The following is a 24,756-nucleotide window of genomic DNA, read 5'->3' on the forward strand; positions in this document are numbered from 1 at the left end:
AGCCCTCCAGAGGAACTGGCTGGCCACCCTGTGAGGCAGGATGCTGGACTAGATGGATTGACCACTGGTCTAGCCCAGCAGGCCTCTTCTCCTGTCCTTCCTGGGTTAACGAATGGCCGCTCAAGAGCACAGCTTAGAGGGAATGCTTGCAGTTCACTTTCCGCCAGGCTTCAACAGCGAGAAGACAATTTCACACAGGCAACCAGGTTAAAGAACGGAGAAATGGAAGGATCTGAGCTGTGGCGTGTGAGCATTGGAAAATCGAAAAAGGCTTGGAGGGAATGAAAGAGTCTAAAGCCAAACAGGCCCACCGGGGTCTGTGCTCCAGAGCCAAACGCTTACCATAGTGTACACGGGGATCGTAACATGCAAACTGCATGCGAGTGTCTTCTGTGATCCTTTCTTGGAGAGTTCGTTTCAGACGTGGACAGGCACCTGCGGGTAGGGGGGGTGGGGTAGGGGAGGAAAAGAGGCAATCAGAATCCCAGGGGAGGGCTCCTGCCATTCAGGTGGAAGAGAAACAGCTGATGTCCCTACGAGGGAAGGGAAGGGATTTGGGAGACCAGACCCCCTGGTTGTTTACCCTGTATACTCGCGTATAAGCCTAGTCTTTCAGCACCTTTTTGCACACTGAAAAAGCCCTCCTCGGCTTATACGCGGGTATATACAGTAATTGAAATAAAAGCCTGCTCCAGCCAGCCAATCGTTGCTCTGGCAGCTTGTAGGTCATCAACAGTTTGACTGAGGGACACTGATCTTTTTTTCCCTTTTGCCTTCACTTCTTCCTCTTCTTAACCACTTCCTCCAAGCTATTATTTTGGTTTCTGTGGGTGAAAAGCGGGGTACAAAACCCAGCAGCTCTTCATCCTCTTGACTTTTCTGTATTGCGGGAGGACGGGAAGGCTGGATGGGAGAGCCTGTGATGAGGGAGCATTTCCCATCCTCGACTTATACGCGAGTCAGTAAGTTTGCCAGGCTCCTCTTCTTCATCTTGTGCCAGGTGCAGCTCTCTTGCCCAAATAGCTCACTGACAATCCCATATTAAAAAAAAAAACCCTAAAGTTAACTCTAGCCCCCCAGGCAGGCAGCCCGCCTTACCTTCTGCGCATTGGCAGACGTCTTCTGAGCACAGTGCTGACACAAACTGGTCCTTGTTCTGTATGCCATAGAAAATGCTGCAGCGCTTCTCTGTGGAGGAAGCGGGGGACAGGGAAGAGACGCACAGATATAATAGGGGTGTTGCTTTAATTCAGTTACTACATTTCCCCAGTCCTGAATTACTGATAAAATCTCCAAATCTCAGACTGAGGTTACAGAGAAGGCCAAGGTTGGGGGGAATCCATGAATTTGGGCTAGTTCACAGGGCCTGTAAAAATATGTGGGTCCCCACAACCAAGCTTGTTGCATTAAATAAGGACAACAAGAATATAACAGTCTACACATAACGTTAGAAATTATGATTGTGAACCAAGATCTCCATTACTTATTCGTTCACAATAACAAAGGCCACTGTATACATCACAGGCCCCCATGGCCCCCACTGATAATTTCCTGGGTGCCCACCAAGTTCTTTTAGCTTGTGGGAGGGGTTAGGTGAGACATTTGCCCAACAGAGATTCTGGTGGGCTGGGAAGATTGAAAGGCAGCCTGTTAAATAGAGCTCCTGCCCAAGATTTATTTTTGTTACTCACTCCCTGACATTTTGTGATCCGTGGCAGCCATTTTATGATCGACCCCGCCTTTTGTGGTAGCCATTTTGTGATTGTGCTCACCACTCCAGTCAGAACTCCAAAGATGCCATGGGGGAGACTCTGCAGCCAGGCTTACCTGGTTCATAGAAGTCATAGAGGGAGGCGCTTGTTGGTTGGAGTTTTCCCACTGGGACCAGCTGCTTTGCTCCAAAGGAGATACATTCCTGGCCTGATCCTGGCACCTATAGGTGAATATACAAAGCTGCCTCATACCAGATTGGCACCTTGGTCCATCTAGTCCAGAATGGCCTACTCCAGCCATTCTGTCCATTTTAATGGGGTTTTAATGGGGGGTTAACTGGACATCTGTAACCCACCACGAGCCTGCCTAGGAGTGGTGGGTAACAAATTAAATAATAATAATAATAATTATTATTAATAATAGTAATAAACAGTCTCCAAGGTGGACTCCGGAGACCCTTTTAAATGGATGTCCGGTAGTGAGCCTGGAGCACTTATTTATTTTACTGCATTTATGTCCTTCCTTTTTCCCCACAGGGACCCAAAAAATCTTAGATACTTCTCCTGTCCTCCGTTTTATCCTCACAACAACCCTGTGAGGTAGGTTAGACTAAACATGTGACTAACCCAAGGTTACCCAGTGAATGAGCTTCCACAGCAGACCAGAGATCCCCACTTGGATGCCAGATTGGTGTCATGGTTAAGAGCAGCGGCCTCTAATCTGAAGAACTGGGTTTGATTCCCCACTCCTCCACCCCCTGCAGCCAGCTGGGTGACCTTGGACCAATCACAGTTCTCTTGGAGCTCTCTTAGACCCACCTACCTCACAGGGTGTCTGTTGTGGGAAGAGGAAGGGGTAAGCCATTGAAAGTCTCTTCGAGACTCCTTCGGGTAGCATGTTAACTGGAAACAGGGCCCCCTCACATTATATAACACCTTCCCCAGGAATGCTTATCTGGCAGCGACTTTGTGGAATTTCAAGCAATAGATTGTTCTATCTATTCAAACTTTCAAATGTAATTGCATCTTTACTCAAAAAGAAGGCAGCCCTGAATGTAAGATAACACCCCCCCCCAAAAAAAAAACAAAAAAAAACCAAACAAAACACAAATAGGATTTTTAGTTTTGGCCATAACGGTAACTTGTATGTGAATTGAAGTCAATCCTCTTTTTTTCCCTGGGGAAAAAAACTAGGCTTGCATTTGAACAAATACTATATATATTATACTACACAAATGCAGAGACATCACCCTGCCAACAAAAGTGCGTTTAGTCAAGGCTATGGTCTTCCCAGTTGCAATGCATGGCTGTGAAAGTTGGACCATAAGGAAGGCCGAGCGTCAAAGAATTGAGGCTTTTGAACTCTGGTGCTGGAGAAGACTCTTGCGAGTCCCTTGGACTGCAAGGCGAACAAACCGGTCAGTCCTAGAGGAGATCAACCCTGACTGCTCTTTAGAAGACCAGATCCTGAAGATGAAACACAAATACTTTGGCCACCTCATGAGAAGGAAGGACTCCCTGGAGAAGAGCCTAATGCTGGGAGCGATCGAGGGCAAAAGAAGAAGGGGACGACAGAGAATGAGGTGGCTGGATGGAGTCACTGAAGCAGTCGGTGCAAACTTAAAGGGACTCCGGGGAATGGTAGAGGACAGGAAGGCCTGGAGGGTCATTGTCCATGGGGTCGCAATGGGTCGGACACGACTTCGCACCTAACAACAACAATAACACAAATGTATTGCTGCTGCTGTGCAGTTTGATTGTTGTCCTGGTGATCTCTTAAGGCTTCAGTGTGCTTCCCGATGACGTTTTTTATACCAATTGCTCAGAGCCAGATAGGACATCCTTGGTCAGACAGGCACAAAAAAGACCTTGTTCTGCTCAAACAAGACAAAACGCTAGGATTGGTTGGCTCTTTGTTCTCCTGTTAAGTCACGTAAGCTGTTCAAGGCAAGAGGTGCCCAGAGGTTCTTTGCCATTGCCTGCCTCCACATCAAGCCCCTGGACTTCCTCCGTTTCTCCCATCCAAGGACTCCAGGCCCAGCCCTGCTTCACTTCCGAGGTCAAGTTAGCCGGACCTGGTCACCTAGAACAGGGGTAGTCCACCTGTGGTCCTCCAGATGTTCATGGACTACAATTCCCATGAGCCCCTGCCAGCGTTTGCTGGCAGGGGCTCATGGGAATTGTAGTCCATGAACATCTGGAGGACCACAGGTGGACTACCCCTGACCTAGAGGAGATTCTTATTCGTTCCTAGGTGACCAGGCCAGGGCTATTTCTAAGCCCTTACTAAAGAAAAGCCTTCTTTTCCAAGCAATCTTCTCTCACCGTGTCAAAATACAGCAGTAGCCGTTGCCCTTGGATCTCCCAATGGCTGATGTATTGATCGGCGAGATCTCGAAGCTGAGGGGGCGGGGGAGAGGAAGAACAGAAATCAGTAGATGAACGACACCGGCATATTTCCCCAGTAAGGAGACTCAACCCCCCCCCACTCCACCAAATCTAAAGCCACTGCCCCTCTCCCTCCAGTGACAAAACTGTAACTGGCAGTTGAACTGTTTTCACGCTAGCAGTTTAAATTTCAAATTGCCTCCGTTCGTTTGTTCCATTTTTATAGACCATTCCGGTGAGGTACAGACAACCTGTTTTAGTACAACACTGAATTTAGTTCTGATCTGTGACAGGTCCTGGCCCCCCATCCCAGGGTCTCAGGAAATTGTAGTCCATGGACATCTGGAGAGGCACAGTTTAGCCACCCCTAGACTAGAACAAGGGTCCCATTGTCACCTTTCTTGGCACCCACCGAGTGTTTATAGATAGTGGGTGGGACCAGATGGGTCTCTTGCCCACCTGGACAGTAGATTGGCCACTGAAGATCCATAGAATCATAGAATTGGAAGGGACCTCCTGGGTCATCTAGTCCAACCCCCTGCACTATGCAGGACACTCACAACCCTATTGCTCATCCACTGTAACCTGCCATCCCCTTGAACCTTCACAGAATCAGCCTCTCTGTCAGATGGCTACCCAGCCTCTGTTTAAAAATCTCCAAAGATGGAGAACCCACCACCTCCCGAGGAAGCCTGTTCCACTGAGAAACCGCTCTGACTGTCAGGAACTTCTTCCGGATGTTTAGGCGGAATTCATTTTGCGTTAATTTCATCCCATTGGTTCTGGTCCATCCCATACTTGAAGATGGTTATCAGATCCCCTCTTAGTCGTCTCCTCTCCAGGCTAAACAGACCAAGCTCCCCCAACCTTTCCTCATACATCTTGGTCTCCAAACCCTTCACCATCTTTGTTGCCCTTCTCTGGACATGCTCCACTTTGTCTACATCCCTCTTCAACTGTGGTGCCCAAAACTGAACACAGGACTCCAAGTGAGGCAGCTGATCTGCCAGTAGGCTCATAAAAGTTAAGGCCTCAAGCTGAAAACTCACACCTAATTTTCCCCATCCTCACTGAGGTAAATTTTCAATTTTAATGGGTTTCTTTCTTTACTGAAGGAGCAGTGAGGGAAGTCTGAATCACAGCCTTTTAGAAAAGGGCAGCACAGGCCACATGTCCCCGTCCTCCAGTCCCCCATCCTTGTCCCTGCCCACCACCTTGTCAAGGTCATCCTGGTCAGGTTGGAAGCCACTGAGCATGGTGATGTCCGCGATGACCATGCCTGAGATGCGGGCCCCTGGTTGCCTCCTGGGGAGAAAAGAGGGGAAACTCAGATTCCTGGGACAGGTAGAAAATAGACTGGCGGGCTGCACTACAATCCCATTTGGGTCACGGTATTCTGCCCCGTATGACTAACAGGTAAAGCCTGTTTGTATTCTATTAGGTGTCGTCCATACTTTATGTGACGTTCCGCCTCCAGCACTTGGTCATTTGAAGGCAGGGCAACCGTTGCACATACCAGATGCAGAGGTTGTAAGTGACATCTCTTCGCTGCTGGTCAGGACCTTTGACTTCCCTCCTCCGGCGTCGGCGGGCATCAAACACCTGGATAGGCGAGAGCGGCTGGTCAGCAGGCAGTGATGGAGGCCCCGAGTCTTCAGTCCCGTAGTCTTCGTCCTCATAGTAGTACTCGCTTAACGTTGCTGCGGTAAAGGGGCAGGAAGAAACGACAGAGACTCGTGAAATGGGAGGAGAGGATGAAGACGTAAGTTCTGGCTGGGCAGTTTTGAATCTGTTTGATTTAGCGGGCTGGAGTGCGGCTGGCTGGGATCTAATGAGGCTGGCAACGTGGCTGTTCTCATGAACACTGTCTTGCAGATGCCGTGTGTCGGTAACTGCTTGCTGGAGCCAACTGCGGGCAAGCTGTTGCAAGAATCTGCACATGTGGCTCTGAGGGTTGCCAGCCTCCAGGTGGCGCATGGAGTTCCCCCCAAATTACTCTTTTCCCCCTTAACAGGATTTGGGCTTCTCTGGCATACCTGAGTCTTGAATACATTACCACCTCAGCCGTGGATGCCTCCCCTGGATCTATTTCTGTTAACGGTTTCAGTTCCTTAGCTGTGAGTTTACTTATCATGAACCTTTTTGTGGTGCCTCCTTGATGCTAAACTTCTAAGTTTGCCAACCTCCAGATCGGGCTCCCAGAATTACAACTGATCTCTAGGCTACACAGATCAGTTCCAGACCCCCCGGGTGTTGCCAGAAATGCCCCCCACTCAGGGGAGGCTGGGTCCCTCCCAGCAGGTCCTGTTCTGGCTGATCAGCTGGCTGGCAGAGGGACTAACCTGGGGTAAGGCCTCGTTGCTGGTGCCCCACAGGAAGTGACATCATCACATCTACAACACCCAGGCATTCAGATAGAAGCTAGTTTTATCATAGAGGTTTTGCCCAAATGCAAGAGTGTCACTTAGACGGCACTAGTGTGATGATGTCATTTCCTGTATGACACTGGCAGTGAGGCCTGGGCCTTTCTCTTTCTCCAGGTAAGCCCCTCCTGTCTTCTGTTGGTTGCCAGGAGTTCGCCTGGATAAAATGGCTGTTTTGGAGGATCAGCTGTATGAAATTAAATTTCGAGTTTCAATTTTGACTTACCATCTCGGCGAACCGAGCCGCTCACCTCCACCTTTAAGCCGAGGGTTTGGCAGGAGGTGTTCTGCATAGCCATGACGTGAAACTGCTTTAGGACCTGAGGGAATTGAAGGAGAGAAATTAGATTCCATCCACTGCCCCAGCAGAAATACCCCACAAGGAAGATTTTTGACATTACCATTCTAAACTGGGTGCTATTTGTTGCTGGCTGGTCTTTCAAGTAAAGCGATGCAGAAACTGGAGTTTCATACAGCAAACTTCCTTCTATGAATGAGTCGTATCTGAAGTGCTATGGAGATTTCAAGCAGTGCTGCTTTTCTCCCACCCTTTCCCCCAATGGTGATCTTCCTCAGTCTTTTTGACATGCTAAGATGAGCGCTTAGAGCCTCTTGTGGCGCAGAGTGGTATGGCAGCCGTCTGAAAGCTTTGCCCATGAGGCTGGGAGTTCAATCCCAGCAGCCGGCTCAAGGTTGACTCAGCCTTCCATCCTTCCGAGGTCGGTGAAATGAGTACCCAGCTTGCTGGGGGGTAAACGGTAATGACTGGGGAAGGCACTGGCAAACCACCCCGTATTGAGTCTGCCAAGAAAACGCTAGAGGGCGTCCCCCCAAGGGTCAGACATGACTCGGTGCTTGCACAGGGGATACCTTTACCTTTAAGATGAGCGCTATAGTGCTAAACCAGTATAGCACTTGAGTGCTACAGCAGCACTACTGAGATACCAGGATTCCATTAGGATAGTACTCAATAGAACGTTTTTTAAAACAATCCACGGAAGATTATGTAGCAAAAAAGGGGGCATGTGTGTGGGGAAATGGCACTATAGGAAGTGCTATGGATAGTAAACAGCACACCACAGAGATTCGGAAACGCAACAAAGGTGTAGAAACGGAAGAAAACAGTTTCCCTCAAAAGCAGCTCTAACTTTGCTAACACAAGCGGGTTTTTATGAACAGGCAGCGTTGGTTTTTATACCCTGCTTTTCACTACCCAAAGAAGCTTCAAGGCAGCTTACAATTGCCTTCCCGTCCTCTCACTGCAACTGGCACCCTGTGAGGTAGGCGAAGCTGAGAGAGCTCTGAAAGAACTACTCTGTGAGAACAGCTCTAACAGGGACTGTGACAGGTCACCCAGCTGGCTGCATGTGGAGGAGGAGCGGGGAATCAAATCTGACTGTCCTGATGAGAGGCCGCTTGTCTTAACCACGACAACACGCTGGCTCTCAAAAGCCAATAACTATTAAAGCTACACTGCTAAAATAACCCAAGTTTTATTATTTATTTATTCATTCAGTTTTTATAGTACCCTTCTGAAAGGCTCAGAATGGTTTAGGTCATGACACAACACATTGAGAAGCTTAGGTTCCGCAAATACATTTTTAATATTAGGGGTATAATCCTTCCGTCCATCCGTCCATCCATGCCCCCCCCCAAACCCTCCTTTTCTGTTTTCTTCTCTCAGTGAACTCAATAGCCAGATCTATTGCTGGCCCTTTGGGGAGGGGGGAAAGTGGGTCAACATGACCATATATCAGGGCCCAAACTGGCTTTCCAGATGTCCATGGATAGCAATTCCCATGACCCCCCTACCAGCACATGTTGATGGGCATCTGGAGTTCATGGACATCTGGAGTTCATGGACATCTGGAGAGCCACAGTTTGGCCACCCCTGCCATATATGGTCATATCACCCGAATTTTTTCTTTAACAAATTCATAAAAACATGAAACATTAACTAACTCCCAACCATTTGACAAACCCTTCCAGGTCCATCAAGAAATCCCAGAGTTTCATGAAGCCCTGGCTGAGAAAGTCTGGTCTAGTCACAGTTCTCTTAGTGCTGTTCTCACCGAGCAGTTCCGTTAGAGCTCCCTCAGGTCCGCCAACCTCATGGGGTGTATGTTGTGAGGAGAGGAAGGGAAAGGTGTTTGTAAGCAACTTTAGCACTCCTTCATGGAGTGAAAAGTGGGGTATGAGGAAACAGGTCTTCTTCTTGGCTAAATTTGCGGGATTGGGAGCGCAACGTGACGGGGAACCCATAGCGACTTAGATATTGCCAAATTCATTTTCAAAGGCCGTGAAGATACTCACAGTCAACGTCCCTTTTCCTTTCCCTTCCACCTTGACACGGATGTTATCTCCCAAGGAAAACTGAAGGCGGGAGGAAAAATAACAAAGAATGAGCATCTGGGGAGATATTTTTGGAATCCATTTTGGAGGCCTGAATCAATGACGCTGGATGGTTTGGGAGGCCGAGAATGAAAGAAAGGAGCTCCCCCCACCCCACCCCAACCCCTGTGGGACGCCTCCTCTGCAGAACACTGAGGGTCAAGTGGGCACCTTTTACCTGTAGCTCCTCCTGGATTGGGTCTTCCGACCTCCCAATGGAGATACGTTTCGGCAAGCTTCTCCCAGGGACGGTGAGGGTCACTTGCAGTTCATTGTCTTCATCATCAAAGGTGCTGACCCAGTACCGAGACAGAGCTTCCAGGGCTATCACAGTGTCCTGAAAGAAACACACGCAAACACAACGACATTAGAGTCCAATGGCACCTTTAAGACCAACACAAACGCACATGCACACCTGAAGCTGCCCTCTACTGGGAGCTAACTCACCCGCCTCTCAGGTTGCACCACCTACTCAACCAACTGGTTTTAATATAATATATACTGCTTTTCTTCCCTATGAGGACCCGAAGCAGTTAAAAATGCACAAAGTGGCAAACAAGAAAGGGAGGGTAGGCTTCCATCAGTTGAGAAAGTCTTCTTTCTCCACTGGCTGATCTTCTGCCCAGCTCTAGGCCCGACCCTCAGGCTGAAAGTTTGCAGTTCAAGCCCACCTCCTAGAAAGAGCCCTGTGGTCACGATTTAGGATAATCCCCCTTTCTGACTGCAAATCCAGACCAAACTGGTCCCACTGGTGGACCTCCTGAGGCCCCCTGGGTTTTGGCCACTGGGTGACACAGAGTGTTGGACTGGAGGGGCCACTGAACTGACCCAACATGGCTTCTCTTACGTTCGTATGCCTATTTCCTTCCTTCACGCTGCACTCTGATACCTCTTCTGCGAAAGGCAAAACATTCTGGTACCTGTGTTGATTTGAAGCCTCCCCCATAATTCCTCTGCTCCGTCAGCCATTTAGAAACTTTTCCAGCGGTCGCGGTGTCCTTTTGCTTCACCAGGAAGAGCAGTGCGTAGGCTGTGGCCTCCACGGAGATGGCTGAGGCCCCTTGGCCGCCCACTGCCCAGTGTGTTTCCGTGTTGTCTGGAGGGAGAGAACAGGACTTCATTTCCTGCTTTAGGGTCGGAGCAATACCATGAACCACCAGAGGTAGGTGCTGAGGAGCTGGACTTCAATTCCAGTCAGAGGAACATGGCTGGATCCAGATTGAAGAGAGTCATTGGGCAATTTGGCCAAGGAAGACCCTGTAACTCTCTGGGGGGTAGAAAGGAAGAGGAGGAGGAGGAGGAGGAGGACAGTCAGGGTGAATAGGAGCAAAATGTGCCAAGATGACCTCTTTGTGTTCGGTCAAAAAAAACACCCAAGATGGTAGCTTTGCCTCAAAGTCAACAGAGCATTTAATTCCTCTAGGCTCTGGAAAATGCTCCTTTTTGCTGCTAGGGGAAGAGGCACCACTTGGGTGCTACCCATAGGAGCTTTGGTATGACAACTATGCAGAAGAAGAAGAAGAAGAAGAAGAGTTGGTTCTTATATGCCGCTTTTCTCTAACTGAAGGAGGCTCAAAGCGGCTTACAATCGCCTTCCATGCCCTCTCCCCACAACAGACCCCCAAAATCTTCCGGCATTTCCCAACCCAGAGCTGGCCACCCTATCTGGCCGTATCCCACTGTAGATCTGCCTTCAATTCCTTCCTGGGGGTGGGGCTTATGAAGCCCCGCCTTTCCACAGGCAGAAGGAAGGAGAGCTTTCATCGCGAGGGGCAGATGCGGTAGGCGGAGTTCGGTCGGCAGCCGAAACGGACACCGAAGGGCCATACTTGGATCCTGCGTGGCGAGTGTCTTCAGGAGGGCACCGGCAAAAGCAACGGCGGACTTGTTGTGCGAAGCGATCGACAGGGCGTAACTGGAGATGGCCACGGGATAGGGGCCCAGAGCAGGATCATCCAGCGAGCGGGCCAGGAAGGAGGTGGCTTGGAACAGGCCAAGTTTCTGAAAGAGAAGTCAACACAGTCGGGGCTGAGGAGAAAGACCACGACGGCACTTCTTGCCACCTCCTGTTGCTCAAGGGCTGACTCACAGATGGCAAGGTCCTCAGTCAAGAGCTGGCTACCTCCCTCTCCTTGTTTCCTTGGTCCTTATGTGGATGAGATAAGCCAGACAATGACAGCTAAGAGAATAGCTGTCGTTTGTTTCAGAGGAAGGAATCACATTTTTCATCCAATGAAGCTGATGGTCAATAGGTTCAGGATGGACCTCTCTCTACTCCATTTCCCCTCTCTATTTGTACGCCTCCCTCTGTACCCCTTTCCCTCTCTCTACACCCACAATATACCCTTTCCCCTCTCTCTGTACACCCCTCGGTACCCCCTTTCCCTCTCTCTATGCTCCCCTATACCTCCTTTCCCTCTCTCCATGCTCCCCTATACCTCCTTTCCCCCCTCTCTGTCTGTACACCCCCTCTGTACCCTTTCCCCCCTCTCTCTACACCCACAATGTACCCCCTTTCCCCTCTCTCTGTACACCCCTCGGTACCCCCTTTCCCTCTCTCTATGCTCCCCTATACCTCCTTTCCCCTCTCTGTCTGTACACCCCCTCTGTACCCTTTCCCCCCTCTCTCTATGCCCACAATGTACCCCCTTTCCCCTCTCTCTGTATACCCCTTGGTACCCCCCTTTCCCTCTCTCTATGCTCCCCTATACCTCCTTTCCCTCTCTCCATGCTCCCCTATACCTCCTTTCCCCCCTCTCTGTCTGTACACCCCCTCTGTACCCTTTCCCCCCTCTCTCTACACCCACAATGTACCCCCTTTCCCCTCTCTCTGTATACCCCTTGGTACCCCCCTTTCCCTCTCTCCATGCTCCCCTATACCTCCTTTCCCTCTCTCCATGCTCCCCTATACCTCCTTTCCCCCCTCTCTGTCTGTACACCCCCTCTGTACCCTTTCCCCCCTCTCTCTATGCCCACAATGTACCCCCTTTCCCCTCTCTCTGTATACCCCTTGGTACCCCCCTTTCCCTCTCTCTATGCTCCCCTATACCTCCTTTCCCTCTCTCCATGCTCCCCTATACCTCCTTTCCCCCCTCTCTGTCTGTACACCCCCTCTGTACCCTTTCCCCCCTCTCTCTATGCCCACAATGTACCCCCTTTCCCCTCTCTCTGTATACCCCTTGGTACCCCCCTTTCCCTCTTTCTATGCTCCCCCATACCTCCTTTCCCTCTCTCCATGCTCCCCTATACCTCCTTTCCCCCCTCTCTGTCTGTACACCCCCTCTGTACCCTTTCCCCCCTCTCTCTACACCCACAATGTACCCCCTTTCCCCTCTCTCTGTACACCCCTCGGTACCCCCTTTCCCTCTCTCTATGCTCCCCTATACCTCCTTTCCCCTCTCTGTCTGTACACCCCTCGGTACCCCCTTTCCCTCTCTCTATGCTCCCCTATACCTCCTTTCCCCTCTCTGTCTGTACACCCCCTCTGTACCCTTTCCCCCCTCTCTCTATGCCCACAATGTTCCCCCTTTCCCCACTCTGTACAACCCCACTGTATCCCCTTTCCCCCCCCCTCTCTGTATGCCCCTGTATTCCTTTCCTCTCTCTCTGTATGACCCCCCCCTGTACCCCCTTTTCCCTGCCTCTCTCCGCCCCCCTTTTCCCTGCCTCTATCCCTGCTTCCCTTCCCGCATACCACTTGTTTGAGCTGCTCCTGCTTCTCTGTTTGCTTCTCTGGGTCTGTCTCCTCTCCCTCATACATGACCAAGGCCTCTTGAAGGGCAATGGTGACGAATGCGGTGAGCGAAACTCCCCCTTTAAGGCCACCGACGCCACCCTAGGGAAGGAAAACAGGAAGGGACACAGCAATCAGGGCAACAATGAACTGCAACTTATAGACTCCCATCTTAGCCTAGCAAAGTTTTGCTTTGGGGAGCAGAGAGCTGCCAACGGGAGACGAGAAAGATGGCTGCTCGGGGCTCACCTGCATCTCCCGGTGGTAGACGGGGTTTGAGTCAACGAAGGAGCCATCGGACTGTTGCTTCCTCAGCAGCCACTGTACCGACTCACGGATCTTGGCCTTGTCCACAGAGTGGTACCCGCGGCTCAGGGACAGAACTTTCACCACAAAAGCCGTCAGCCTGCAAAGCGGGTGGTTGCAGATGTGGCATCAGAACCCTCGCTCTGATCGGTGGTTTGGGAATATCTGGAAATTTGGGGGGGTGGAGCCTGTGGAGGGCAGTGTTTGGGGACGGGGGGGGCACCTCAGTAGGCTAGGATGCCATAGCGTCCACCCTAGAAGGGGAGGTTGCTGCTGTGAGCAAGGCTGTCCTTAGCCTAGCCAAGCATTCCCAACAGGGATTGTTAAGACTTCCCGAATCAAGCTAAAACTAAGGTGGGCAGGAACACACAATTTAAATCCTGCCAACACAAACGAGCCAACCGAATGTTCTTGCACTTTGTTCGCTGTCTTACGCTATGCATGTTGCACCTTTAGGACCAAGGCGTGAGCTTTTGAGTGTAAGTGTCCGAGGAAGAGTGCTTGCACTCAAAAGCTCACGCCTTGAATAAATCTTTGTTGGTCTTAAAGGTGCCCATGGACTCTGATTTTATTGTGCTTCAGTTCTCATTCGTCTCGGGAAGAAGAGCAGAGCGTAAAGTAAATAATTTCTGCATAAGCACTGGCCGTTTTCTTCCACTGTCCACTTCTGTTCGAGAAATCTAGAATTCTTTTTTCCCTCAGTGCAGGATCCTAGATGCTATGGCCAATGGGATAACTGCCTCCCCACATCCCCAAAAGGCCCACACAGGCCCCACTCCAGCGCTGAGTCTCACCAGGTACTACTTGGGGTTTTGATCCACGCTCCGTACGACCCATCCGACTTCCGGAAAGTGAGGATTCGCTCGTAGCCTGTGACACGAAAGGCAGGTAAGTCCCTCTCCAAAACACCAATCCTTTTCAGAAACGTTTTGATTGCAAGGGCACACGTGTGTGTGTGTTTTTTTTTTTCAGGCAACATTTATCATAAGGGACTCATCAGTAAATGGATGAACTGGGAACTTATTTTGGTGAAATGAATGCTGGGAAAAATGCAAAGAGTTCTAGAATGTCCCCATTGGTGAGTGCCTGAGAAGGTGTTGGCAGACACCGCGGCACCCCCAGGCAACAAGTTGGCGACCCTAGAGTGTCTTCCTCGTGTGCCCCAGAATGCACCCCACCTGTGCGAAGATTCTCCACTGCTTTTTCTTTGCTCTCTGGTTTGAGCTTCAGCCATTGCTCCGTTTGGTCCAGGTAGTACATGGCGTAGACCCCCGGCGCCATCAGGAGCATGGTTTGTTCACCGCATCCCCGTGGAACTCGCAGCAGCGAGGACAGGCCTTCGGGCGACAGGGAGCTCTCCAGAGTGTCGGCTGGCAAAGACCCTGCGTCAAAGCAAACACGCCGTTCGGCAGTTTAGTGTTACTGAACCTCAATGTGAAAATGAGAGTGTGGGGGCCCTTCGATGTGCTTTCCCACCTGTCAGTCGAACGTTCATCTTGAAATCCCCATCAGGAATGGCATTGGAGGGCAAGTCTCCGGGGATCTCCACAGATTTGGTTCCGTCTATCCCAGAAACAGAAAAGGAAGAGAAACGGTTTGGACCGTCTTGGTATTCCACCCAGTAAGCCTTACTGGATTCCCTATGCTTGGGAGAAGCACTGTGGCTTGATTGACACACATGCAAAGGTAAATTGGTAATTTAACAAGGCAACTGGGGCAGACTGTTAAAAGATAGGGGGGAAGGGGAAGAGGATAAGAAAAAGAAAAAAAGATTGCAAAAATAGATAAAATAGGTGTTCGGTAGCCTGCCAACACTGACCAGCTGTCCCACCCTCAATTCTTCCCTCCCCCATCCCATAGAGCCAATTCAGCTAAAGCAATGGCTGGCGTCTTCATAGAGACAACTTCTGGCAGAAGAAGTAAAACAAAACAACGCATAAAGAAAACCGCGGCTGCCAAGCCAGGGACCCGGGAAATAAAAACAGCAGATAAAAGCAGACTCAAGACAATTTAAATCCATTATCTTATTGGCCTATTCTGCACACAATAGATAATTCACTTTCAATGCACTTTAAAGTAGATTTTCCTGTTCCGCACAGGAAAATCCAGCAAACAAAGCACATTGAAAGTACATTATCCTGTGTGTGCAGAATGGGCCATTGTAAGGCTTATGTGCGGAGTGTTTTAATGGGGTTTTGTGAGGGTTTTGTGGACTACTTCACAGAGCAAACAGCAGGGGGGCTTTCCAGTGGTCCATGGACAACAATTCCCATGAGCCTCTGCCAACAAAGAATCCAGAATACATATCCGTCCAGCCACTGCTTAAAGTCTGCCAGGGAGGGGGAGCTCGCCACCTCCTTAGGCAGCCCATTCCACTGCTGAACTACTCTGACTGTAGACATTTTCTCCCCTAACATCTAGCCGGAACCGTTCTACGTGTACCGTTTAAGCCCATTACTACGGATCCGATCCTTGCTGCCCACAGAAACTGCTTCCTGTCAACATACTTTCTCCCCAGTTACAGAGTAGCTGTGGGGAAAGAAATTTTTAAAGCCCCTAGGAGCCTGAATAGGATGGTCACACAGAGCAGGAAGGCCTCCTGTTTCCCCCTCTCTCATGCCATTTTCCTGAGCTGAAATTGTGTGTGTGTGTGTGTGTGTGTGTGTGAGAGAGAGAGAGAGAGAGAGTGTGTGCATGTGTGTGTGAGAGCGGGATATATGTGTGTGTGTGTGTGTATTTTGCCCATATTTGGAGCCACCCCAAGACCATTTTGGAGAGGGGTAGCCTAGAAATCAACTCAATGACTTCCCACTCCTAACCATTTCAGCTCAGAAAAATAGTGTATGAATGGGATAGCAGAAGACTTAGGAGAATCTAGACCCAGTTCCTCAAAAAAATTAACAAGCCCTTGGGCCCTCAATTGGTTTATTTTTAATTGTATTTATTTACTTGTTTTTTTGTTTATAATTAGATTTTTACCCTGCCACTCGCAGACAAGCTGGCTCATGGTAGCTCACAACATAGTAAAAGCATAAAACCCCCATAAAATACCATCTAAATTCCTTCTGAATTTTAAAAGGCTAAGGGAACAAGATTTAAAGGTTAAAAACCCTGTGCATTCAAACTGCATTCCCCATCCCTCCCCCTCACCCCCCACCCGCAGGCATTCTTCTTCCATTTCTTTGGCCTCTGCTGTTTTTTCCTACCTGTGATGTCCAGGGGGATGGTGTATTCTTCCAGCTCAACAGCACCCTCTCTCTGCCAATGGAAAAACAGACGGAGCAGGTGGGTGTGTGTCTCATGGACAATCTGACAGCCACCACTGTGTGAACTGGTAGAGAGTGAGGTCTGGGATGAGGGAGAGCTGGCTTTGAATCCTTGGCTTGGGGGTGGGAGCTGGGCTAGTAATTCTGGTAGCCCAATCTGATTGACAACAGAACTGTCAAGATTCACAACAGAATTCACAAAAGGCTTGTCAAGACAATACTGGAGCATCCCAGTGCACACGCCATCGGAGCATTTGGGAGAAAAAGTGTGATGATACTAAAATCCAAACCAAAGGACAAGAAACAGCCGGTCGTACACGCACAAACACATTGTTGGCACATGAATACACAGTGAAACACGTGGGGTGCCAATGTATTAGTGAGTTCTAAGTCACTTTGTGCACGGAACCGACGTGTTCATTTTGCACTGCTTAAGATTCCTGTTTTCCCAGGGATGGTCAGGCTGTAGGCCCAACCAGGCCTCTTCGCTCCAGCAAAGGCATTGCTTCTGGGTTGTATCTGGAAATGACATCACGCCGCTCTAGGAATTCGTCCATCATAGACAGATGAATTTCTGGCAGGTTGTGATGTCACTTCCTGAGACAAAGTGGAAGTGATATTTTTTAATTTTTAATTTTTAATTTTTTAAATTTTTTAAATTTTTACAATTTTAAAATTTTAAAATTTTAATTTTTTAAAATTTTTAAATGTTTTAAATGTTTTAAATTTTTTAAATTTTTTAAATGTTTTAAATTTTTTGATTTTTTAATTTTTAATTTTTAATTTTTTTTAAATTTTTATTTATTTATTACATTTCTAGCCCGCCACTCCCATGAAGGCTCGTGGTGAGTTACAATATACATAAAATCACACATAAAATCACCCCTAAAATATAATAAATACAACATAATCCACACTGATCCGAGGTATACCAGGCGGAAATAACACTAAGCCCCACCCTCTATAACCTCCGGAGGAGGACACAGGGTATTACACCGCGGATAGAATAACCTAAGAGGGTTATTCTATATCTTCCTTAATGTGTCAACCTCAACCATAAGCCTGGCGGAAGAGCTCCATCTTGCAGGCCCTGCGGAACGCTGAAAGCTCCATCCTGAACCTATTGCCCCCAGCTTCCTGCAGGGCCCCTACTTCCCGCCCCCAAAAGGCTCCCATTGGTAGCTAGCACTTTCTTGGTAAACCCACATGAAGAACTTTGCTGAAAACTGCTCTGCTCGGGGGCGGAGAAACATCTGGTGTAGTGGAAAAGCCTCACCTCAACCTGTAGCACCTTCGTCACCTTGTCCCCAGCCCCCCAGCCGCCATGGGCAACGACCGTGATGGGGATGTTGGTGACTCCCATGGGCACCAGAACAAACGGAACGGGGACTGCCGAATTCCCCGGCACCTCCACCTGCTGCTTCCTTGCTGGGCCCACCGTGGCCGGAGAGCAGATACCCTCAGCAGGCTCCAGATAGACTAAGGCCTACAAGGGGAAAGGATTATTCGTTACTTTTAAAGATTGAATTTAGCATTGTTACCTTTAATACATTTTGCTCATTCACTGGACAGGAGACAGTTCTACCCTATGAAGGCAACCCTTCACGGGAAGTGAAGCCTCTCTCTCAAACCCTGTTAGAAACCGCTGATCTTCGAGAACTTGTGTAGCACAAGTGTTAGCAGAATGAGGTCCATCTTTTGAGTTTGTGCACTAGAAGCTAATAAAGAGCCAGTTTGGTGTAGTAGTTAGGAGTGCGGACTTCTAATCTGGCATGCCAGGTTCGATTCTGCGCTCCCCCACATGCAGCCAGCTGGGTGACCTTGGGCTCCCCACGGCACTGAAAAAACTGTTCTGACCGAGCAGGAATATCAGGCCTCCCTCAGCCTCACCCATCTCCCAGGATGTCTGTTGTGGGGAGAGGAAAGGGAAGGCAACGAGGCCGTTTCAAGACTCCTTCAGGTAGTGAAAAGCGGCATATAAACCGACTCTTCTTCTTCTTCTTCTAAAGAGGAAAGCAATTCCGTCCTGTCCAATATGGCTGGGGGACTGCAAACCAAGTGAAGGGCCATCCCGAGGGGGAAGTGCCCCATGGTTTTCTCTTACCTTGATCGGGTCAGGCAGGTAATTGTACAGAACGGGACGCAGCTCTATCTGCTCAAAGCGCTTCACCGCGTACGGCAGCCTCAGCGAGATGTGGAACTCTTGGAAGACCTTGATATGGAGCGGTTCTGAGACACAGATCCCTGAAGAGGTAAGTCCAAATGAGCATGGGCGAAAGGAAGATGGGAGAGGGAGAAGGGGGGGGGGCGGCTAGATGGCTGGAACGCTGTCTCTCCTATTTGGATGGGCCTAAAAAAGCTGGAGTCCTGAACTTTCAGAATTGGCCTGAAAGCCACCAAGATCAGTGGCAGGACATCAGTAAAACAAAAATAGAATCCAGTAGCACCTTTAAGACCAGCAAAGATTTATTCAAGGTGTGAGCTTTCGAGCGCATGCACTCGAAAGCTCACGCCTTGAATAAATCTTTGTTGGTGCTACTGGATTCTATTTTTGTTGTCCTACTTCAGACCAACACGGCGACCCACTTGAATCAGGACCTCAGTAAGATTAACTCACTCTGCCCACGTAGTGCGAAGGCTTTTTGCCTACTGTTGGCCGCCATCTATTCAATTGGGACTTGGAACAGGACCCTGTTGGGGGCAGGGAGGCCATGGCTCAGTGGAAGAGCATCTGCTTTGCATGAAGAAGACCTGACGTTGCCCAGTTTGAAAGATCAATTGGAAGGTGCTGCGAAGCTCCTCCTCCTGAAAACCTTGAGAGACACACCACAGCAGGCTGGGTGACGGAGCTGCTGATTTGTCACGTGAAATGCTTAATGCTGTTTATTGCCTTGTTTGTTTAGAGTGTGCACAAGCCATCCTGGGTCCTGCTCTCTGTGACAAAAGGCAGAATGAAAGTGTTGAAGAGAATCAAAGCAAGCAGAATGGATTGCGCGACTTCAGGCTGCTTTTCAGCTCTGAATGTTCAGTCACATTTAAAAAGAACGTTGATGAAAATGAGAGAATGGGCAGGAACGGCTGAATTTTCATCACCGGTTAGAGAAAAACCAACAACTTCTTTTACGACCCGTGGAAAACCCCTGATAGACTTCTGTCAGTACAGAGATAACAATGATCTGACGACTTGTGGCTTTGGAGATTAAACAAGATCATTGTTGAAATAATTCCACGGATATCATGGATATCAACAATCAACTTGAATCAGATTCTTCTCATTTATTAGATTTATAAACCGTCCCTCCCTAAAGAGGCTTGGTTCAAATTCACTGGAAATATAAAATTCTAATCTTTAACACTCAGCTGTATAAATATTTGCGCAGAGCCCTCCTGGGCGGAGCCAGACTGGCGTCTACCTACGGTCCCTGGAATGTTACGGGCCAATCAGGATGTGCACAGCAAAGCTGTGTGTGTTCTGATTGGGCTGGCCCTGCTTGCACCCGCCCCCAACAAATTGGACCAGGAGCACTCTGGCCTGGGACTGCTGCCTGAGTACTCTGGCCTGGAGCCGCCGCCAAGACTGTGGCATGGAAGGGAAGGGAGGTGAGCCCAGGCTTCACTGGCGTGTGGGGTTGCGAGGAAGGCCATGACACCCGCCAGCATTACCCCTGGGCTCAAAAAGGCCCACTGCAGCCTCTCTAGGCCTTGGCAAGCTTGCCCGGAGCAGAGGGGAGGGAGGAGGCAAGTCTCTGTCAGCGTTCCCCTTACCCTGAGAAGGCCCACCATGGCCCCTCAGCAGGCCTGCCTGGGGTGGGGGAAAAGAAGGCTAGTGCCCATTGTAATTTTCAATTACAATGGGCTATTTTGCTAGCAAGACAGTGCCTCTGAGTGCTCCTTTATATCACCTCTAGACTTTACTACTTACCACTATGTCTTACTACTTGTCCTTACTACTATGCCATTAGGCCATCTATGCCAAAATACCCTGGGGGGGGGGCTGTATTCTGGAGGAGGGGGAGGTCCTCTGATTTTGTTTGTTTGCTCTGGCCTCCACTGTAAGCCTGACGGAATAGCACCACTTTACAGGCCCTGCAGAACCTTGAATCAGTGCTTGAAGAAGGATGCACATAAAAGCTTACGACCGGAATAAAACTTTGTAGGTCCTGATGGTAGCAATGGCCTCAAACCTTTTCTACAGGTTACTAAAGGAAGAGATAGATGTTCCAAAATATGGGCAGGAATCCGTGGCTACGAGGAAGGTGAAGGACTGTTATAAGAAAGCGTTTTTTGTGAATTTGCTTCCATGTCAGTGTCCTGTTTACCTTTGCCAGCTGACATGCTTACTGCCTGGATCTCCCAGGTGGTGATGGAGTCAGGAAGCAGCAACTTTTCTCTGTGGGAGACAAATATGACCTTGTTTACCAGTGAAAATGAGCAGCCATTGGGGCAGGGGAGCACACAGGAAAGCAATGGGGAACCTCTGGGTTCTCATTTTTGTCTTAGGATCCACCTAAGTAGGGGCCAGGACCGAAAAGGCCCTAGCCCTAGTTGAGGACAGGCAAGCCTCTTTGGGGCCAGGAATGACCAATAAGTTGGAACCCGCAGTGCACAAGGCCCTGTAGGGGCCATAGAGTGACAGGCAGCCTCGTAGATATGTGGGTCCCAGACCGTGTAAGGGCTTGAAGGTCAGTACCAAAGCCTTGAACCTGAAACTGTGGCCCTCCAGATGCCCACAGACTACAATTCCCATAAACCCCTGCTGGAATGTACCCCTGGTGTAGGGTTTGCTCTGCTATTTGGATGCCTGGCTGATGGGGGAAAGTTTCCCCATTAGGATCTGGGCCCAGGGATTCATGAAATCTGCTTTGCTGCTCAGCCTCCCGATCTAATGTCACCCAAAGTCCAGAATCTGATCACTGGAGCATGTCTACCATCAACCCATGCACAGAAGGGAGAGGACACTATCGAAAGTCCTATCGTCCACTCACGTCTGCGTTGTGTCCACAGTGTATGTTTTCCACAGCCAGCTCTCAGGGAAGAAGCTCCGGACTTGAACGAATTCATCATCGAAAAAATCCTCTTCTTCCTCTAGGCCTTGAGCTACAAGGAGAGAGGAGGTCCCATGTTGAGGGAATGACGACACGTCCCTCAAGTCTTCCAAGCACCTAACCTTTGCGTATAAAGATTCACCATCTATCACACCCCAAAGAATATGCAGGATAGAGCCACATTTCTGCACATTTTGTTTTCCTTCCAAAGAGTTCAGGACACATCAGTGCTTCCCCCATACACTGACATTTATACTTGAAAGTCTCTTACCGTAATTCACACCCTCGACTCTACTCCCTCCCTCCCACACACACACACACACACACCCAAACAACCTGCCCAATGAACATTCCTCAGTGTGGTATCAGGCTGTGACTCGGGAAGGCTCATGTGGAAATAAAGATTGTGAGTCTTTAAAGGCGCCTTCCGATTTTGTTTTATTGCTCAGAACGTGACACAGGGTGATAAATGATATAATAATAATAACTCTCTTTCCCCCCATCCCTTTTCTCCTCACAACCATCCTGTGAGGTAAGTTCACCTCCCCCTGATCAGGGCTGACAGCTCTGGCTGAGGGGTGGTGCCTGTGGAGGAGGGGGTTCTGGGAGGGGAAAGATCTCAGCAGGCCACAATGCCCTAGACCAGGGGTGACCAAACTGTGGCTCTCCAGATGTCCATGGACTACAATTCCCATGAGCCCCTGCCAGCGCATGTTGGCTCTCTCAGAACTCTATCAGGCCCATTGACCTCACAAGGACCGTTTCCGCACTGGGAACTTCGCAGCCCCGGCTGCCGTACAGGAGCAAAAATCTGGGGTGGACAAGGAGCACTGGGCCAAACTGTCCCCCAGCAGGAGCAGGAAAAGACAGGGCAACCTGCCCCGGCTCAAACTCCAGCTTGCAGCCCAATGTAGAGCCTCCAGTGTGGAAACGGTCTCTAAGGTACCTGTTGTGGAGAGGGGAAGGGTTATTGTAAGTCACTTTGAGAATCCTCGGGGTACAGAAAAGCAGGGTAGGAAAACCTCCTCTTCTTCTTGAGAAACAGCATAACGCTATGGTTAAGAGTGGCATTCTCTACTCTGGAGAACTGGGTTCCCCCACTCCTCCCTCTACATGAAGCCTGCTGGGTGACCTTGGGCCAGTCACAGTTCTCTCACAACTCTCTCAGCCCCATATACCTCACAAGGTGTCTGCTGTGGGGAGAGGAAGGAAAGGCAACGGGAAGCCTCTTTGAGACTCCTTAAAGTAGAGAAAAGTGGAATGTAAAAACAAATTTCCTCTTCTCTTTTACTGGTTTCAGGCTCTCTACTCACTCCGGGCAAGGCCACGGGCACCCCCAGATTTGCGTCGCAGTTCGGCTGCATATCGGCAACAGTCAAGGAAAGCGTCACGGCAGTCTCCCTCGATGCGTTTGGCTCGCTGCTCACACGTTAAGGGCATGGGGATCAGCACCATGCCGTCCCGACAGCAGCTCTGGAACCTGGAGTTTGAATAATTGGAAACTGGGGAGAGGAAAGGTTGGGAGAGAAGACAGAAAGGTGAGTGGACACCTCTCCGAAGAGGAGCAGGTCGATCAGAAGAAAGGATGCTGGTATTTTGTGCTCTGCTTTACACAAGTTTAGGCTGATTCTTCTAGGCCAGGGCTCCCCTGACCCCTTCTGGCCTGTGAGCGCCTTTTGAATTCTGACTTAAGGGTGGTACGCACAATTACAAAATGGCTGCTGCAGGAGGCGGAGCCAGCCACATAGTGTTAGAGAGTGAGGTCATTTGTAACTCCAACTGTAAGTTTTAGCAGGTGCTCTGTGTATGTTGTTGTTATTATTACCATGTTTTTGTATTCATGGGGTATTTTAGGGGATTTTATTGTATTTTATTGATCTTGTAAACCGCTGCAAGACATTTGAGAGCGGCGGTATATAAATCTAAATCTAAATAAATAAATGAATAGCAGGATGCCTTTTAAAACAAATGTTTTAAAATATGATCTTGCATGCACACTGCTTATCAGAAGGCTGGCTGGGCAAAAGCCCCGCCTACTTTTTAAAACACTTGTTGAGTATGAGGAAGGGTATTGGTGGTCACCACAGCACCCATGGGTACCACACTTTGAAAAAAAAGGTGAAATGACATGCTGGAATGCGGGAGATGGAGCCTGGTATGATGTATACCTGCAGGGCCTTTTCCGTCCTGGCCCCTACCTCCCCCTACTTGGAGGAGCTACGAGCCCTGCAGGAGCTTTCGGCTTCTTGCTAGGACTGCAAAATGGAGCTCTTCCACCAGGTCTATGGTTGAGGCCAGGGCGAAAAGAAGATCTGTGCCCCCCCTCCAAAAAAAAAAAAGGAGAGAAGGTATTCCATCATGTTCCATCAGTGGTGGCCAGCTGTTTTCCCCTGGTCTCCAGTGGGGGGGGGGGGAGCTGGTTAGTTTGCTGTCGTGTTCTTATTGGATTGTATTTTATTAACTCTTGTTTTTTTGGGGGGGGAGGTTATTTTATCTTGTAACGTGCCACGAGCCGGCTTTGCAGAGATTGGCGGGCAATAAATTTAAATTTTAATAATAATAATAATAATAATAATAATAATAATATCAATAGTAGTAGTAATACTAATAATAATATCAATATTATCAACAATAATTATAATATCAAGAACATCAATAATAATAGTAGTAGAATAATAATAATAGTAGTAGTAATAATAATAGTAGTAGTAATAATGATGATGACGTATGCAAATGCTGATTTTTGCCCCATCCGCCCCAAAAAACGTTCTCCTTCCCCCTCCCGTCACTCACGCCTCTCCTGGAGTTGGACTTGGATCTGCAGTGACCGTTTCTTCCGGGAAGGCCCTGCGTTGCACCCGTGGGCTGTGGGAGTGAGAAAGAACACGGAGGGATAGCGAGACCCGGATGAGACAAAAATTGCCCATGGCTCACGTTCCCCGACTGCCCCCCTTCTATTACGGCCCTGGCGATTCACCTTCTCGGAGCGGGCTGTTCAGGGTGCCTGCGCGGAGGGAGAGTCCGGCATCAGAGAAGACACTGAGGGAGTCTTTCCCACTGCCAGCTGTGCAGCCCAGATCATAGCTGCCCATGGCCTGGAAGACCTGGTTGCAAGAAGAAAGGCGGAGAGGAAGTAGGCAGGGAAAGGATGGGATGATGAGTTTGAATGGATGGGTGGAAAAATAGAACGTTTACCGAAAATATAGGGACCTGGCTCTAGTTTTAGGACATGGAGCCGGCATGCATTTGGATAAATACCCACCCACCCACAAACAAACAAACAAACAAACAAACAAACAAACAAACAAACAAATGTGCAGTCCAAGTGTTTTCCCCCAACCCCATAATACAGATTTTGCAGGAATAGTGCTAGAACAGTACTGGATTCTCTTTTCTTTTGCTGCCCCATAATGAAGAAGAGCTGGGGGGATTTATACCCCACTTTCCACAATCCAAAGGAGTCCCAAAGCAGCCTACAAACACCCTTCCCTT

The 24,756-nt window shown here is 49.2% G+C and overlaps 1 protein-coding gene across 1 annotated transcript in view; it reads right to left on the reverse strand.

Annotated features, from left to right (window-relative positions):
• The window catches only part of LOC143834201 (complement C4-B-like), a 53,879-nt gene that overhangs the window by 3,575 nt on the left and 25,548 nt on the right, over positions 1 to 24,756 (reverse strand). The window contains exons 15-38 of the mRNA XM_077330797.1: positions 24,242 to 24,368; positions 24,058 to 24,129; positions 22,578 to 22,766; positions 21,205 to 21,316; positions 20,539 to 20,609; positions 18,324 to 18,463; positions 17,496 to 17,705; positions 16,160 to 16,211; positions 14,430 to 14,516; positions 14,132 to 14,335; positions 13,748 to 13,823; positions 12,897 to 13,053; positions 12,609 to 12,749; positions 10,744 to 10,915; positions 9,835 to 10,010; positions 9,093 to 9,251; positions 8,837 to 8,896; positions 6,750 to 6,843; positions 5,617 to 5,800; positions 5,315 to 5,405; positions 4,038 to 4,112; positions 1,828 to 1,933; positions 1,099 to 1,188; positions 343 to 435 (exon numbers count right to left, since the gene is read on the reverse strand). Of these exons, the coding sequence (XP_077186912.1) occupies positions 343 to 435; positions 1,099 to 1,188; positions 1,828 to 1,933; positions 4,038 to 4,112; positions 5,315 to 5,405; positions 5,617 to 5,800; positions 6,750 to 6,843; positions 8,837 to 8,896; positions 9,093 to 9,251; positions 9,835 to 10,010; positions 10,744 to 10,915; positions 12,609 to 12,749; positions 12,897 to 13,053; positions 13,748 to 13,823; positions 14,132 to 14,335; positions 14,430 to 14,516; positions 16,160 to 16,211; positions 17,496 to 17,705; positions 18,324 to 18,463; positions 20,539 to 20,609; positions 21,205 to 21,316; positions 22,578 to 22,766; positions 24,058 to 24,129; positions 24,242 to 24,368 (2,938 nt within the window). The remainder of the gene's footprint in view (positions 1 to 342; positions 436 to 1,098; positions 1,189 to 1,827; positions 1,934 to 4,037; positions 4,113 to 5,314; positions 5,406 to 5,616; positions 5,801 to 6,749; positions 6,844 to 8,836; positions 8,897 to 9,092; positions 9,252 to 9,834; positions 10,011 to 10,743; positions 10,916 to 12,608; positions 12,750 to 12,896; positions 13,054 to 13,747; positions 13,824 to 14,131; positions 14,336 to 14,429; positions 14,517 to 16,159; positions 16,212 to 17,495; positions 17,706 to 18,323; positions 18,464 to 20,538; positions 20,610 to 21,204; positions 21,317 to 22,577; positions 22,767 to 24,057; positions 24,130 to 24,241; positions 24,369 to 24,756) is intronic.

Source organism: Paroedura picta, chromosome 3 (assembly GCF_049243985.1).
Source record: "Paroedura picta isolate Pp20150507F chromosome 3, Ppicta_v3.0, whole genome shotgun sequence".
Lineage (NCBI taxonomy): Eukaryota > Metazoa > Chordata > Lepidosauria > Squamata > Gekkonidae > Paroedura > Paroedura picta.